Here is a 13977-nt window from a genome sequence, read left to right as displayed (position 1 = left end):
GCTAATTGAATTTAGTTTTAAAAGTTAAACTGTGAGTAATCTTCTGTGAATTCTTTCAAATTGTAGAGGGTGCCACAGACCTGAAACAAGTCCTCCATAACAAACGGTAAAACATTCTACCACTATATACTTAAACAGTGGTATTCCCATGTTGTTTAGTTAAATAAGTCCCACTGCCACTGCTTTCACATCACATTGAACACCAAATCTCAGTCGTTGCAATAGCACCCCTCCTAGCAGTAAATGAAAACCCGTGAGAAATAGTTCTGTTTGTAGATGTAATTGGTAATAATGCACAGCTTTACTTGTACAGTGCATATTCTTTCAACTCTTTTCATGTGTTATAATCATGCAAAACATCACAAGCTGTGTACTATCCCGTGTACCTTCCGCTAAAGTGAAGATTCTGGCTAGTTCAACTGCTCCAAGACCAAAGTCCGAATTCTTAATTATTTAAGAGTGGGAATAAAACAAAAATAAGAGATTTATTCCCAAAAACCAGTAGTGACAAAAATGGTCAACTCACACAATAAATGTGAAACTAGCTTATCCTCATTTGTTTACCAAAGGTTGAGGTGAATAAGCTAGAGAGCTAATGATAAGGAGAGGAAGAGTTCCAGCGGGATAAGTATTCTACATCCCTTTGCTATAATTCAGACACAGCAGTTCCAGTTCTGACTGATGATATTTCTGCACAAGGATCAACATCCTGGACTACAAGGAATGTCTATCCTTATTCCCCATAAAGGAAGTAGGACAGACATTGCCTCATCTGGTATGTATAAATGAATTTGCCTTTTCTCAGGCAAAGAGAGCTTAACTTGGTCTGTCTTTGGACCAGTAAAATGGAAATGTTCTGCTCAGGCAGGAGATGATTTGGTTCCTTTTTCCTTCCCCTGCCTTCCCTTAAAGGCACTGACTCATTCTGAGCTACAGTTTCACAGCACGTCACCAAATCTCTCTGAGCCTAAACAGTGACTGTGGCTGGCTATTAAATCATGGACAGACATTGTCGCTGGGCTCAGTCCTGTTTTTGCTTTAACCTCTACCCACTCAAATTTCGAAGGAGGGGACAGATTGAGCACAGGAGCCCTGGTTGGTTTGTTTACCTTCTCTAACTCGGACTTTGAAACGATTATATTGCTCCCACTGTATCCATTGTAAAACATAGGGCAGAATTTATACTAACCTTACTCACGGGGAGTAGGACACCCAGAAAGCCTTGGGGAATCCGCAATTCGGGATTCCCCCACACGCTGTGAAGTTTTAACTCGGCATTGTGTCGGTGACATCGCTGGTTCCCTGCCCGAAATCCAGCCTGATTGACAGGCTGGGCCATCAGGGGGCTGGCCAGCAGCAGGTAAGCCTGCACTGGGAATGGTGGGTGATGTGGGATCAGTCAGGGATGGAAGTTGACCAGAGAAAGGTGGGTTGGGGAAGGTCGATCTGGTGGGCAGCTAATGCAGAGGTGGGGGTAGGTTGGGGGGGCTGAATGGGGAGGAGATCAAAGGCCTGGTGGTGGGGATAAGGTCGCAGGTCTGAGAGAAGAGGTTGTGGAGGGTCACCCGATCATGGGGGTTTCTCTGGAAGGCACATGGATCCTGGAGGTAGGTGTGAAGGCACCTGCCTCCTGAATGCACCAAGGCCTCACCCCCAGGAAGCTGGTGGGTTCCTCGGTGCATGGGAAACCTGACCAACACCAATTAAAGTTGAACATCTGCATGACATTGAAGCAGGCAGCTTCCTTGCAGGAGGTTGGCTGCCTACCTCACTAATTGCTTCAGTTAAAGCTGGAAATAGGCAGGTTGGAGATAGGTTTGGGTCAAGAAAGAAATTTCTCACTTTTTAACCTCTCACCCAATGCACACTTGCAGGTTTCTTTAGGTTATAATTCAGCCCATAGGAACAGGAGTAGGCCAGTCAGCCCCTTGAGCCAGTTCCTGCATTCAGTTAGATCATGGCTGATCTGTACCTCAACCCCATTCAGCTGTGGTTCAATGGGTAGCCCTCTCACTCATGAGGAAGGAGGTTGTGGTTACAAGTCCCATTCCAGGACTTAAGCACAAAACTCAAGGCTGACACTCCAGTGGAGTACTGAGGGGAGCGCTGCACTGTCAGAGATGCCTCTCATGGTTGGAGGCCCTGACTGTCACCTCAGTGGATGTAAAAGATCCCATGATACATTTTTGCAGAAGGGAAAGGGAGTTATCCCTGGTGTATTGGCCAATATTTAACCATCAATCAACAGCATAAACATATCACCTGGTTATTATCACAGGAAGAACAAAAAAGCAGAGTATTATTTAAATGGAGAACGGCTGCATAATTCTGAGGTGCAGAGAGGTCTTGGTGTTCTAGTACATGAGTCACAAAAAGTTAGTATGCAGGTACAGCATGTAATTAAGAAGGCTAATGGAATGCTATCCTTTATAACGAGAGGGATTGAACAGTTATACAGGCCATTGGTGAAACCGGATCTCGAACACTGCAGCTTTGGTCTCCTTATTTAAGGAAGGATGTTAATGCATTGCAGGCGGTTCAGACGAGGTTTACTAGATTGCTAACTGGAATGAGTGGGTTATCTTATGAGGAAAGGTTGGACAGACTGTGCTTGTTTCCACTGGAGTTTAGAAGAGTGAGGGATGACTTGATTGAAGTATACAAGATCCTGAATGGCCTTGGCAAGGTAGACGTTGAAATGATGTTTCCCCTTGTGGGTGAGTCCAGAACTGGGGGCACTGTTTTAAAATTAGGGGTCACCGGGTAGCCCTTTTAGGACACGGATGAGGAGAATCTTTTTTTCTCATAGGGTTGTGCGACTTTGGAACTCTATGTCTCAGAAGGTGGCAGAGGAGGGGTCATTGAATATTTTTAAGACAGAGGTAGATAGATTCTTGTTAGGCAAGGGAATCAAAGATTATCGGGGTTAGATGGGAATGTGGAAATCGAAACACAAGAAGATCAACCATGATCTTATTGAATGGCAGACCAAACTTGAGGGGCCGAATGGTCTCCTGTTTCTTATGTTCTTATGTACATCGCTGCCCATGGGAGCTTGCCATGCACAAATTGGCTGCCATGTTTCCTACATTACAACAGTGGCTATGAATCCAAAGTATTTGCTTGGCTGTAAGATGCCTTGGGATGCCCTGTATTCATGAAAGGTGCTATACTAAGGCAATGGGTCATGTGGTGGCAAAGTGGTAATGTCACTAGACTAGTAATCCAGAGGCCCAGGCCAATGCTCTGGAGACCCGGGTTCAAATCCCACCATTGCAGCTGGTGGAATTTAAATTCAATGAATAAATCTGGAATTATAAGACTATCATCAATTTGTTATAAAGACCCGTCTGCTTCATTACTGTCCTTTAGGGGAGGAAATCTGCTGTCCTTACGTGGCCTGGTCTGCTTGTGACTCCAGACCCAAAGCTCTTAACTGTGCTCAGAAATGTTCAGTTCAAGGGCAATTAGAGATGGGCAACAGATGCAGGCATTGTCAGTGACACCCGCATCCCATGAAAGAATAAAGAGGAAAAAAAAAGTATTTCTGATTTTTCTGTCTGTCTTTCCCCTCATTTGATCAATATCCCTTGATATGATTGTTGGATCAGTAAAATCCACACAGAACAGGTAATGAGCCTGAACCACCTTGGACTGTAAGGTTCTGTACTTCTCCAGCCTGTGAATTTTTCCCACAGGTAATTCATTGGGGATTCTATTAAACATGTCACATCGAATTATGCAGCAGACAAACAGACCGCTTGGCCAGTGTTTATTCTCCACCCGAGCCTCCTCTCACTCTATTTACTTTACCTCACTCTATCGACGTATGCTTCTATCTCTTTCTGCCTCATGTATTTAAAGCTTCCCCTTAAATGCACCTAATGCAATATTTCTTTTGATCTCATGCTCAGTGTGATTGCCTTCTTCCTGCTTGTTGGTGGACCATTTTTATTATAACCGTGCGTTCTAGTTTTAAAAAAAAAAGGTGGAAACCCTTGTTTCAAGTAATTGATCTGAAATTGTTTTTCGTTACCTGGTGCATCCCGTCTGGAAGCTCCTTGACTCTGAAACCCATCGCCAATGAAATCCGAAATAACAACGGTAAAGGCTGGAAATACCCAACAGGCCAGGCAGCGTCTGAGGAGAGAAACCGAGTTCACGTTTCAGATCGATGATTTTTCATCAGAACTGAGGAAACATAGAAGTGTAATAGGTTTTGAGCAAGTGAAAGGGACAAGGTGGGGAGGAAACGGAGAAGGGAAGGTCTGCGATGGGCTCAGGGCAAGAGAAATTAAATGACAAAAGGTTTCGTGGTACAAAAGCCAAAGGGAGTGGTAATGGGTAAAATAAAGATACAAAAGATGTGTGTGGATGAGGTGTGAATGGCTGGAGAGCAGCTGTCTGAATGCAAAGTAAAGAAATAAAGAAACCAGAAAAAAACTGAATCAGCAAAAAATAAACATAATAGAGGCAGGGTTTCTGACTTAAAATTGTTGAACTCATTGATGAGTCTAGTAGGCTGTGGAGCGATGAGGTGCTATTCCACAAGCCTGTGTTCAGCTTCATTGGGACATGCTAGCAGGCCAAGGGCAGAAAGGTCAGAGTGGGAGCAAGGTGGAGAATTGAAATGGCAAGCACCAGGAAGCTTAGGGTCATGCTTGTGCACTGAGCGAAGGCATTCCGCAAAGCAGTAACCCAGTTTACATTTGGTTTCCCCAGTATAGAGGAGTCTGAGCAGCAAAACAGCATTCTAAATTGAAAGAAATACAAGTAAATTGCTGTTTCACTTGGAATGAGTATTTGGGGCCTTGGATGGTGAGAAGGGAGAGGGTAAAAGGGCAGGTGTATCTCATGCACTTGCAATGAAGTCGGCTTGTGACCAGGAAGAGAAAGCATCATTACTTAGGTAGTGTGAAGAAAGATTGCAGTGTAATGAGATGGGTTTCTCCACAATAGAGCTGCACGCTATTTAGATTGCTGGTTGGGGGACTACAGATGAGTGGCTTGTGAGTAAGCTATTGCAGCTGATGATTTTTTTTTAAAAAATGAGCTCAAATTCCCCTTGAAGGTATGTTCACAAAGTCATGGATCACCACTAGACAGAATCTTTTTGTTTAAATGCACTCTACCTTGGGACATAATTAACCTGACCGTTCTTACTGCGCTGCTAAGAGTGTGGTGTGTTTCTGATTCCTCGAGCGTAACTAAAGCTTTGTACTTCCTGAATCTGCTTGCACTACCCTCAGCAAAGTTTCATTTGGCTCGACTGTTCTATACACAGCTGATGAACAGTGTATTTAACTGAAGATGGAATTGAAGTGAGATTTGTTGCACAGGAGGAAGGGAGATAAATTAATGGGCTTTGCTAGTTTCAGAAATGGCTGTGGGGAAGTATGGTGCAGTTTTAACATTGTATTAAAACCTTTATTTTGGTTTTGTTCCTTCTCTCCCACCCCCACATCCTCAGTTTACTCCCCCCTTGTTCTAAAGGTACTGACTTTTACTAGGGTGCAGTTTCCATGGGTGTTGGCTCCCCCTCAAGTGCCTTCATATCTGAAATTGGGCAGTGATTAGCTATCAACAGGGCCGCTCACAGCTGAGTCTGAATCTGACTTCAACTGATAACCGTATCATTACTAAAATAAAAGCAAAATACTGCGATTGCTGGAGATCTGAAATAAAAGCAGAAAGTGCTAGAAAAACCCGGACCTGGCAGCATCTGTGGAGGAGAGAGAAACAGAGTTAACGTTTTGAGTTTGATATGACTTCATCAGAACTGAAGAAGTCATATCAGATTTGGAATTTTAGCTGTTTCTCTCTCCGCAGATGCTGCCAGACCTGCTGAGCTTTTCTAGACTTGCTGTTTTTATCCTATATAATTACATTTTCCAGAGCAGGTGTCATTGGATAGCTATCTGGAGGAGGTACCCTGTCTGACTTTACCTCAACTCAGCCAATTCTAATGCCTCTATCCCAAACTATTCAAACCTCCAAACTCAGCACAGACTGAGGACTGAGCCTGGGATTGCACAGCTTAGTACTGTATACCATTGCCTACTTAGCCATTTAGGGTAAATTAGATTTTAATAAAAGTTGGAAAAGGATCTTCCAAGAAATACTCTGATAAATTGTAATGTTTGTTGATATTCTGGTGTCTACTGACCTCTTGAACTTGCCATTCTTGGATGTTCATCTTTTTAGTCAGTTGAGTAACTGTTTTGTGTGTCAGACACCGCAATCATTGCCAATAGCTGAAGCATTCATGTTGCTGCGACATGATTTGTGGTGACAGGAGGGTATCGGTTGCTGAATCCAGCTATTCTCACTTCAGTGCTGCAGTCAATTTAAGAGCCTCAGTTGCATTTCGTTTCGGTGGCATGCTGCCTCCCAGCGAGCAGGGGCTTTCACCTTTATGAATCTCCATTTTGTGTGCAATAGGGAAATTGGCTCAAAATGTGCTCAAAATTGCACTGTTTAGGTTATAGTTGCAGTTTCCATATATTTTTGATTATGCAAATAAATTCTAAAATTTCCCATGTACCAGACATTGTCATAGAATGTAATTGTTTATTCTTTTTTTCTCAGTATAAGCATTCCTTTATGTATTTAAGAGTTGTGTAGTACCATGAATACAGTTGAAAATGGGCTCATTACCAAAGATTAGCCACTTTAATAAGGATATCCAGACTTGATTGAGCAACTTGATTTAAGATAACAGAAAATGACATTAAAGAATTAGGCTGCATTGGTCTACATTAGTCAGTATCTTAGTACTCTTACTTAAATATCTTTTCATGTGAAAACGTTCTTAAAATGTTCCTTTGCACCGAAGAAAATAAGTGCAATTTGAAGAGCTGTCCCAAACTTGGCAATCAGCGGAGTCTTGTAATTTTGACCGGGGGTGTGGCCAGTTTTACAGATGGAAAATTGACTATTAAGCCAGTGCAAACATAAGCGGTTTTGGATCTAATTCACTTGTGCTTAAAATTGCCTGTTTTTCTTTTGCACTGGTTCAGCCAATTCTGTCCAGGTTGCGCTGATGATACAGGTGGAGTCTTATGGAGACGACGGGAGTCTTGGCCACCGGCTGGAGAGTCGGTGAGAGCCCTGCATCACCTCTCTCTGAGAAGGCCCCGCTGCATCTTGTTCCACTCAGGCACTTAACAGGCCAGCGATGGGCTTTCCCTGGGACCAGGGACAGAAGTCCCACCTGGCGAGTCAGAGGCTGGCAGCTGTATTGGCAGCACCAGCTGGGGGGGGGGAGGAGAACAGTGGCTGCTGCCAGCATGACACCCACCCGAGTCCTAGGATTATCACTGGATCCCAGGCCGCGGGTGAATGGTGGCGGGATGGGGATCACAGGGTAGGTGTCACAGGGCTGGAGGAGGGGAGTTTCACAAGAGAAGAGTGGATGGGGATGGCCATTCAACTCACTTTAGTTCACCCATTCAAAAATTCCTGAAGTTCTCCCATTAGCACCAAACTGTTTCTTTAATAATTCCAGTGGGTTTCACCTCCACAGCTCTCTCTGGGAGTTCATTTCATCTGCTCGTACAGGGTTGGGGAACTATGAGGTTGGAGGCTGTGGAGGGAGATCTCCAGAGGAGGTGAGGTCAGTGACAGTCCTGGAAACAATGGTGGATCATGGTCCGGGGGAGGTAGGGCAAAGTGTCTGATAGTTGGCTGTCAGCCTCTGTAAGGCAGAGGTCAGTACGCCAGACAATGGCACTGCCCTTGTCAGCAGCCTTGATAACAAATTCAGGGTTAGACCTGAGAGAATGGAGTTCAGCAAATTCAGAGGGAGACAGGTTAGAGTGGGTGAGGGAAGCGGAGAAATTAAGATGGCCAATGTCATGCTGACAGTTCTCAAGGAGGGAGAATGTCCATTAAGAGTTTTTGAGGAAATAGTAGCATTTATTCCACCCATGGTTTTTTTTTTAATAGAGATCTATGAATTGTGAGTTAATAAAGTGTTTCATCATTTTTAAGAACACTGTCTATCACAGTGCATGTAAAAGTAAATTAGGGAGAGGTAGTATTTGGAAGTATAAGCAGTTTAAAATGTCACAAGAACTTTTGCATTGTTGTTTGGAGATCTGGGCTAGGAATCCAAAACTTCTCACAAACTCCACAGAAAAGCCCTTTTTAATGTGTTGAATGTCTTTGGGATCAATCTTCCTTTAATACTTCTACAAAACCAGCAGCAGAATGACTAGATCAGTGGTATTAACTGGCCCGAAACTCCTCTCGCCAACTTTTAACAATAAAACTTACTAACCCTTAACTTACTAAATATTCCAGCTTACCTGCTGCTCACCACTTCCTGCCTCCAGCTCATTGCCTCTCTTGACTTGCTGCCTCCCTCTCTGACAGTCCCGCTTGCCATCTCCTTCCTGCTCACTGCTTCCCTCTCACTCACTGTCTTCCTCCCCGACACTTGCGCTCACACTTCCCTCTCCTGAGCCCTCGCTGCGAGTGAGGGCTCAGGAGAGGGGCAGCGAGAGGGAGGGTCGGGGGCGAGGCGGTGAAAATGAGAGAGGCAGCGAGTGAAAGGGTCAGGGAGGGAAGTGGTGAGCGGGAGGGAAGATGGTGAGCGGAAGGGTTGGGGAGGTGAGCAGCAAGTGGTTGGGTTGGAGAATGGGTAGGAAGTGGCAAGCAGGAGGGAAGAGGTGAGTGGGAGGATTGACGAGCGAGCCACACGAAAGACAAGTGCTGAGCGATAGCTTTGGGCTCCAGGAACAGACATGAGTGAATTTCAGCTGTTAATTCCACCTGATTAATCATGTAAGGCTTGGCTCTTGCTTGTTAATTTCCTGTCATGGGGGATTTTCCCAGTTCTTTACTTATGGGTTAGAGTGGCAGTAAGCCTTGTTTAACCATCAGAATGTGTATGGTTTCTAATGATAAAATGTGCAGCACTTGATGCACACAGCTTAGAGGGAAGACTGCTCTCCAGGTTAGCTTTCCACTGGCACCGCTGGGTGAGAGCAAGGTGGTAGAGCCTCTAAAATAATGGGGACAGCAAGAATCACAAAACCAACCCATGAAATCAATGAAATAATGTCTTTGTTGCTTTGTACCCTCCTCCATATAGATCAGTAGATAGCATTAAAAATGATATTTCTGGTAGGATATGAACACAAAAGAAAGTTACAGAATTCTGCAAAAATCACTAAGCATGTGCGTAAAATCAGTCATTTGATGTTAGAAATAGCTGAAAGAAGCTCTTCCCCAACACAGGCCGCTGCCTCTGTTGGTGGAATCGTTTTGCAGCAGCGAGTGACCCCAAACAGAAGGGGACTCGGAGGCGAGATGTTTGGCCACATGCAGTTGCACAGTGGCCAGCCAATTAGCTATGCACATGCGAGGGGCACGGCCAATTGTGTGTGGGGGTTGTGGAGGCAGAAAATCGCCGACCAAGCTGTTACCATACGATGGTCGAAGGCCCAGGCGCTCTGTCTAAAGGGCACTCGGACAGCCATCCACTCTCTGCAAGCCAGCAGCATCATTCTGGCTGTCTGAGAGGAGGATTTTGAACTTGAACTGCTGCCCCCCAGTCCTCACCTGCTACACTTTGACCCCTGGCACTGCAAGACGTCACCCTGTAACCTCCCTTATCACCCTAGCCCTGCCCTCTGTGACCCTCGAGCTATCCAGTATAGCCCTTGATCAACTGTTTGTCAACCTAAGACTGTGCCCTCCAGCACCTTCAAGCTGCTCCCAGCACCCTGTACCTGCCAACCGTCATCCTCGACCCTCCCTCTGTCACCCTTCCCCTGCCCTCTCCCAGCCCTACCTCAATCACCCTTGACCTCCCCTCTAGCACACTTGAACTGCCTTGGGCACAGATTGACCTTCCCTATGTTCTCCAGCTCCATCCCTCTGTCCCTCACGACCCTCCTTAGGGCCACCGTGATCCAACATCCCTCCCCTGACAGCATTGCCGACCTCCCTTGGACAGCCGCCACCCCCCCTTCCTCAAACAGCTGTGTCCTGACTTCCGTGAACAGCCACCACCTGAAGTCAATGCAAGAGCTCAACATCTTGTGACCTGGCCCAACAAAGTTCCCCATCCAAGAAAAGTGGCTCTGACAAACTGCAAATCCACCAGGAAGATTAACTCGCCTGCTGCACGTCACCGTTAACCACCGTGAATCTGAAGGCACGTGTTTCTCGTTTCTGGATTTAATTGCAAAGATGCAATTTAATCTGGCGAGCGTGGGTTTTAATGAGTATGCATGACATGCTAATGCATTAAAAATGGGTTCCCTATGCTTGCCGCCAGGAGCCACGGTCCACCTTTAATCTGCCACCAACTTAATTCCCAACTTCCAATGGAAAGCTAACAATTCGCCTCCTCCACAAGTAAGTGTCCCCACCTGCCTCGTTTCCCACTCCGGGGAGCTTCACTAGAGTCCGCCTTGCGTGGGCAATAACGCTCAAAATTGTACCTGTACATTGTGTATTAGAGATTTCCCCAGGCACTGGGGACGACATGTGAAATTATGCTTGTGTGTGAGACCAAGATACACCCTGGGAGTTCTAGTTTACACCCAGCTGTTGTGGAACTATCATACCCAGAGAGTACTATTTCATTCAGGCAGAACATTTACAACTGCGATGTCTGAGAAAATAATCAAAAATAAAAACTGTTTTTTCAATGCCTTATACAGTTTGGATCAATAAGCAAAAATTCAAAGTTAATGGGCTGAATTTTGGGCTTGTTGGACGCACCTGATTGGGGGGTCCAGAAGCGGCCACGATTTCCATGTCCGGCTGTGACTGGACCCCGAATGCGATTTCACGCTGGCTGGCCAATTAACTGGCAGCCAACATGAAATGCACGCTGAGAGAGGCTGAGCGCTGCCAGGGGTTGTGGGGGTGGGGGGGGTGGAGGCAGGAAGTGGGCAGGTGCCGAGAGAAGTGAGGGTCCGAGCGGGCGTTTCCAGCGAGCTCCTTGAAGGCTGACAAATGGCTGTGGAGCTGCCTCAGGGAGCTGCAGTAATGTTCCAATGAAATTCGCGCAAGTAAATGCCGCAAACTCTCTCCGTAATGCGAATTCAAGCAACTGGTAGCAAACCTCAACCCCCAAACATCTTTTATTTTATTTCATCCCGGACGTTTTATCCCACCCTGGATCGAGTATGAAGTGAAAAGGTGATGGCCGCCTGGCTGATTGGCTCGTCCACCAACTGTTAAAGCGCAAGGGACCTGTAAAATCTCTAACCCTTGCCTCAATGGGCTTAATTGCCCGCTTCATTGTTGGCGGGCGCATTTCCGACTCCTGTGCAATGTTGCGCGCGAGCACAAAGACGTAGTGACACATGCCCAACGCCGACTTGCGTTATTCCGTGTGATTTCAGGTCGGGTGTGTGCCCACTCATTCAACCTAAAATTCCGGCCAATGGATTTTTTTTTTGGAATGCATGTATTGCTTTGTATCTGAAATCTACTGATGTTTGCACTGGGGACAGAGGGGATGTTTATGGAGTGCTTTGATGTTGATCTCGCAAACTTCAGCTAGAATCAGTCAGTCAGTCAGGCTTGGATCATGATGAATGATCACTTGTTCACGTGATAGTGGGGTTGGAACTGAACAGTTGGGGGAATCACTTTATTTTCGGGTGCAAGGCTTACAATTTCCTAAACAAAAAACACACAGCTGTGGGAAGTCAGGGGGTGGGGAATTCTCATAATCATGTAAATAGATTTAGGGAAGGGAGGAGAGAAGAGAAGATTTAAAAAAAAACTTATATCTTGAGCAAATATTGCACATCAATCAGGGGAGCAGAACAAAACTTTTTAAGCTGTGAATCAAAGGTTTTGGGTAGGGAACAACATGATAAATTCTTGCATCTTAAGCAAGTTTTACAAAGAGGTTGGACAATAGCATTACAAGTATTATATGCAAGCTGTATCCTTCAGTATTAGTAACGTGTGTAATGTTTTACCTCGTGTCATTTTTGACTAAATTTAGTAAATTTGCTAATGGGTGAACTGTTAGGCTGAAGCCAGACCAAATGCCAGAAACTGCACTGTCGGTCCTGAATGAACAATGTATACTCGGAGAGATGTATATAAAGAAGATCCTTTTCACATCAGGAAAGTCAAAATGGTAAGGGCCTGTACACACTTCCAACATAAGCAATGTGCTACGCAATTCCTTCCAACTGACCTAGCAGCCACTGCAAGATGTCTCTGTTTGTTATATTGTGGCCAGACTGCAGAGGAGAAGGACAATGTGTGTAAGTGAAATTCTCTGTGTCATTTTGTGCTTTCCTTCACAACTTGGGTTGATGAGCTCTAAGTGATGTGAATGGAATTCTGCTCACATGGTAAATAGGGAAAGAGGCAGTCTAAGCATTCCTAATGATGTACTTTGAAAATCTTTAACTTCATCGTCTGTAACCAGTTGCTAACTATATTGCTAACACCATGCTCTTTGCTTCCTTCAACTGCAGAAATACCGCAGCTCTTCGTTAGGGGATGAAGAATTCATCTATGAGCATGCAGGAGGGTAAGACATTGGAATCTCTAGAGGGATCTATGGATTTGGAAACTCCATATTATGGGAAGCAGCTGGATGCCATGGTCAGGCAGAATGTGTGTTAAACCCTGTTCACTAATTCCTCTGCTCACTGCTTTATGTGAGTTGAATGGTTTCTGTGTTTGACCCTGTAAATGTGAGTATCAGATGAGGTTCAGGCTCAGCTGTAATGCCCCCCTGAAGTAAACTAGCCCACCGAACATGTTGCCTAGGTTCTTGTGTGAATACTGGATAGTTGGGTGGAGTACTGATGGGTGCCCAGTGCTGAAAGACCGATATCCCAGGAAGGAGTTAGTGGCCTCAAGAAAAATAATTTGAGATGAAATAAATTGAAAGCTGTCAGTGTTGAATAGTTTTCTATCCTCTTGAAGATACTTTTATGTTTCCCGGGCTATTTCCCCCCCGCCCCCCCCACCCCCCTTTCCTTTCTTTGCACATTCACCAGGTGGGGTTGGTGCAGGTTTCATGCCCTTTGTCAGAAAGATTCTGATGAAGATTGAGCATCTGAAAAGTCAACTGCTTTGACCAGCTGTGTGTTACAGCTCTTCTCTGTTTTGCTTACCCCAGGCAGGAATATCAGGGCACTATTCAGGAGCTCTCTCTGGCTTCTCAAAATTATTTCAGAGCAAACAAGGTCGGGAGCCCTGGACACAAAGTTCCAGCCCTTCCAAGCATCAACTAGCTTTGCGGCTGTTGGTATATTTACCTATTGCAATATTTTATTGGTATTTTATAAAGCTAATTACAAGATAGTTTGTTTTAGATTTGTAATCCTAACTTAATGTACTGCATTTTATAGGAAATAAAATTACTCATTTGTCATTTCGGGGATTCTGAAGAAGATCTCTATCATAAGCAACTGCAGTACCATACCGACGGAACAGACATTAAATCCAACTGGTATTAGTGAGGATTTTTAAGCCCAACTCCAGATTATGAACATAGACACTTCATAAATTTTTAGGAATTCTATATGTTTCCTTGAATCCTCCCAACATTAATTCTTGCTTTATTCCAGAGATTCATTCCAGTACATGTTGGAAGCCACAAAATCTTTACGTCAGAAGCAGGGGGAAGGGCCGATGACATACCTGAATAAAGGACAGTTTTATTCCATAACACTCAGGGAGACTGGAGCCAACAAATGCCTTCGCCATCCAATCAGCAAAGTTAGGGTAAGCTGTTGTGTTTCTCTTCATCCTGAATGGAATTATATTGACCTTCAGACAGTTCACATGTAGTCACACTGTCCTTTATCCACAAGCTCAATAGATACAGTGCAATTTATAAAGATGTTTTGTGTGTTTGAAGGAGATTGTATAATGGACCGTTGTACACTTGGGTTAGGTAGGGTTAAGATTGATTAGTGTTTGTGATACAAACGAAGTGCTGGAAATACTATGGAGAGAGAAACAGTGCTAATGTTT

At 44.8% G+C, this 13977-nt stretch overlaps 1 protein-coding gene across 2 annotated transcripts in view; it reads left to right on the top strand.

Annotated features, from left to right (window-relative positions):
- Positions 1-13977, top strand: part of grhl2b (grainyhead-like transcription factor 2b) — a 137485-nt gene that overhangs the window by 38740 nt on the left and 84768 nt on the right. For both annotated transcript variants that reach the window (XM_078540018.1, XM_078540017.1), the window contains exons 5-6: positions 12465-12520; positions 13569-13725. In XM_078540018.1, the coding sequence (XP_078396144.1) occupies positions 12465-12520; positions 13569-13725 (213 nt within the window). The remainder of the gene's footprint in view (positions 1-12464; positions 12521-13568; positions 13726-13977) is intronic.

This window comes from Cetorhinus maximus, chromosome 4 (genome assembly GCF_964194155.1).
Source record: "Cetorhinus maximus chromosome 4, sCetMax3.hap1.1, whole genome shotgun sequence".
Classification (NCBI taxonomy): Eukaryota; Metazoa; Chordata; class Chondrichthyes; order Lamniformes; family Cetorhinidae; genus Cetorhinus; species Cetorhinus maximus.
Note: the sequence above shows the minus strand (reverse complement) of the source record. Positions and strands in the feature narration are given on the sequence as shown.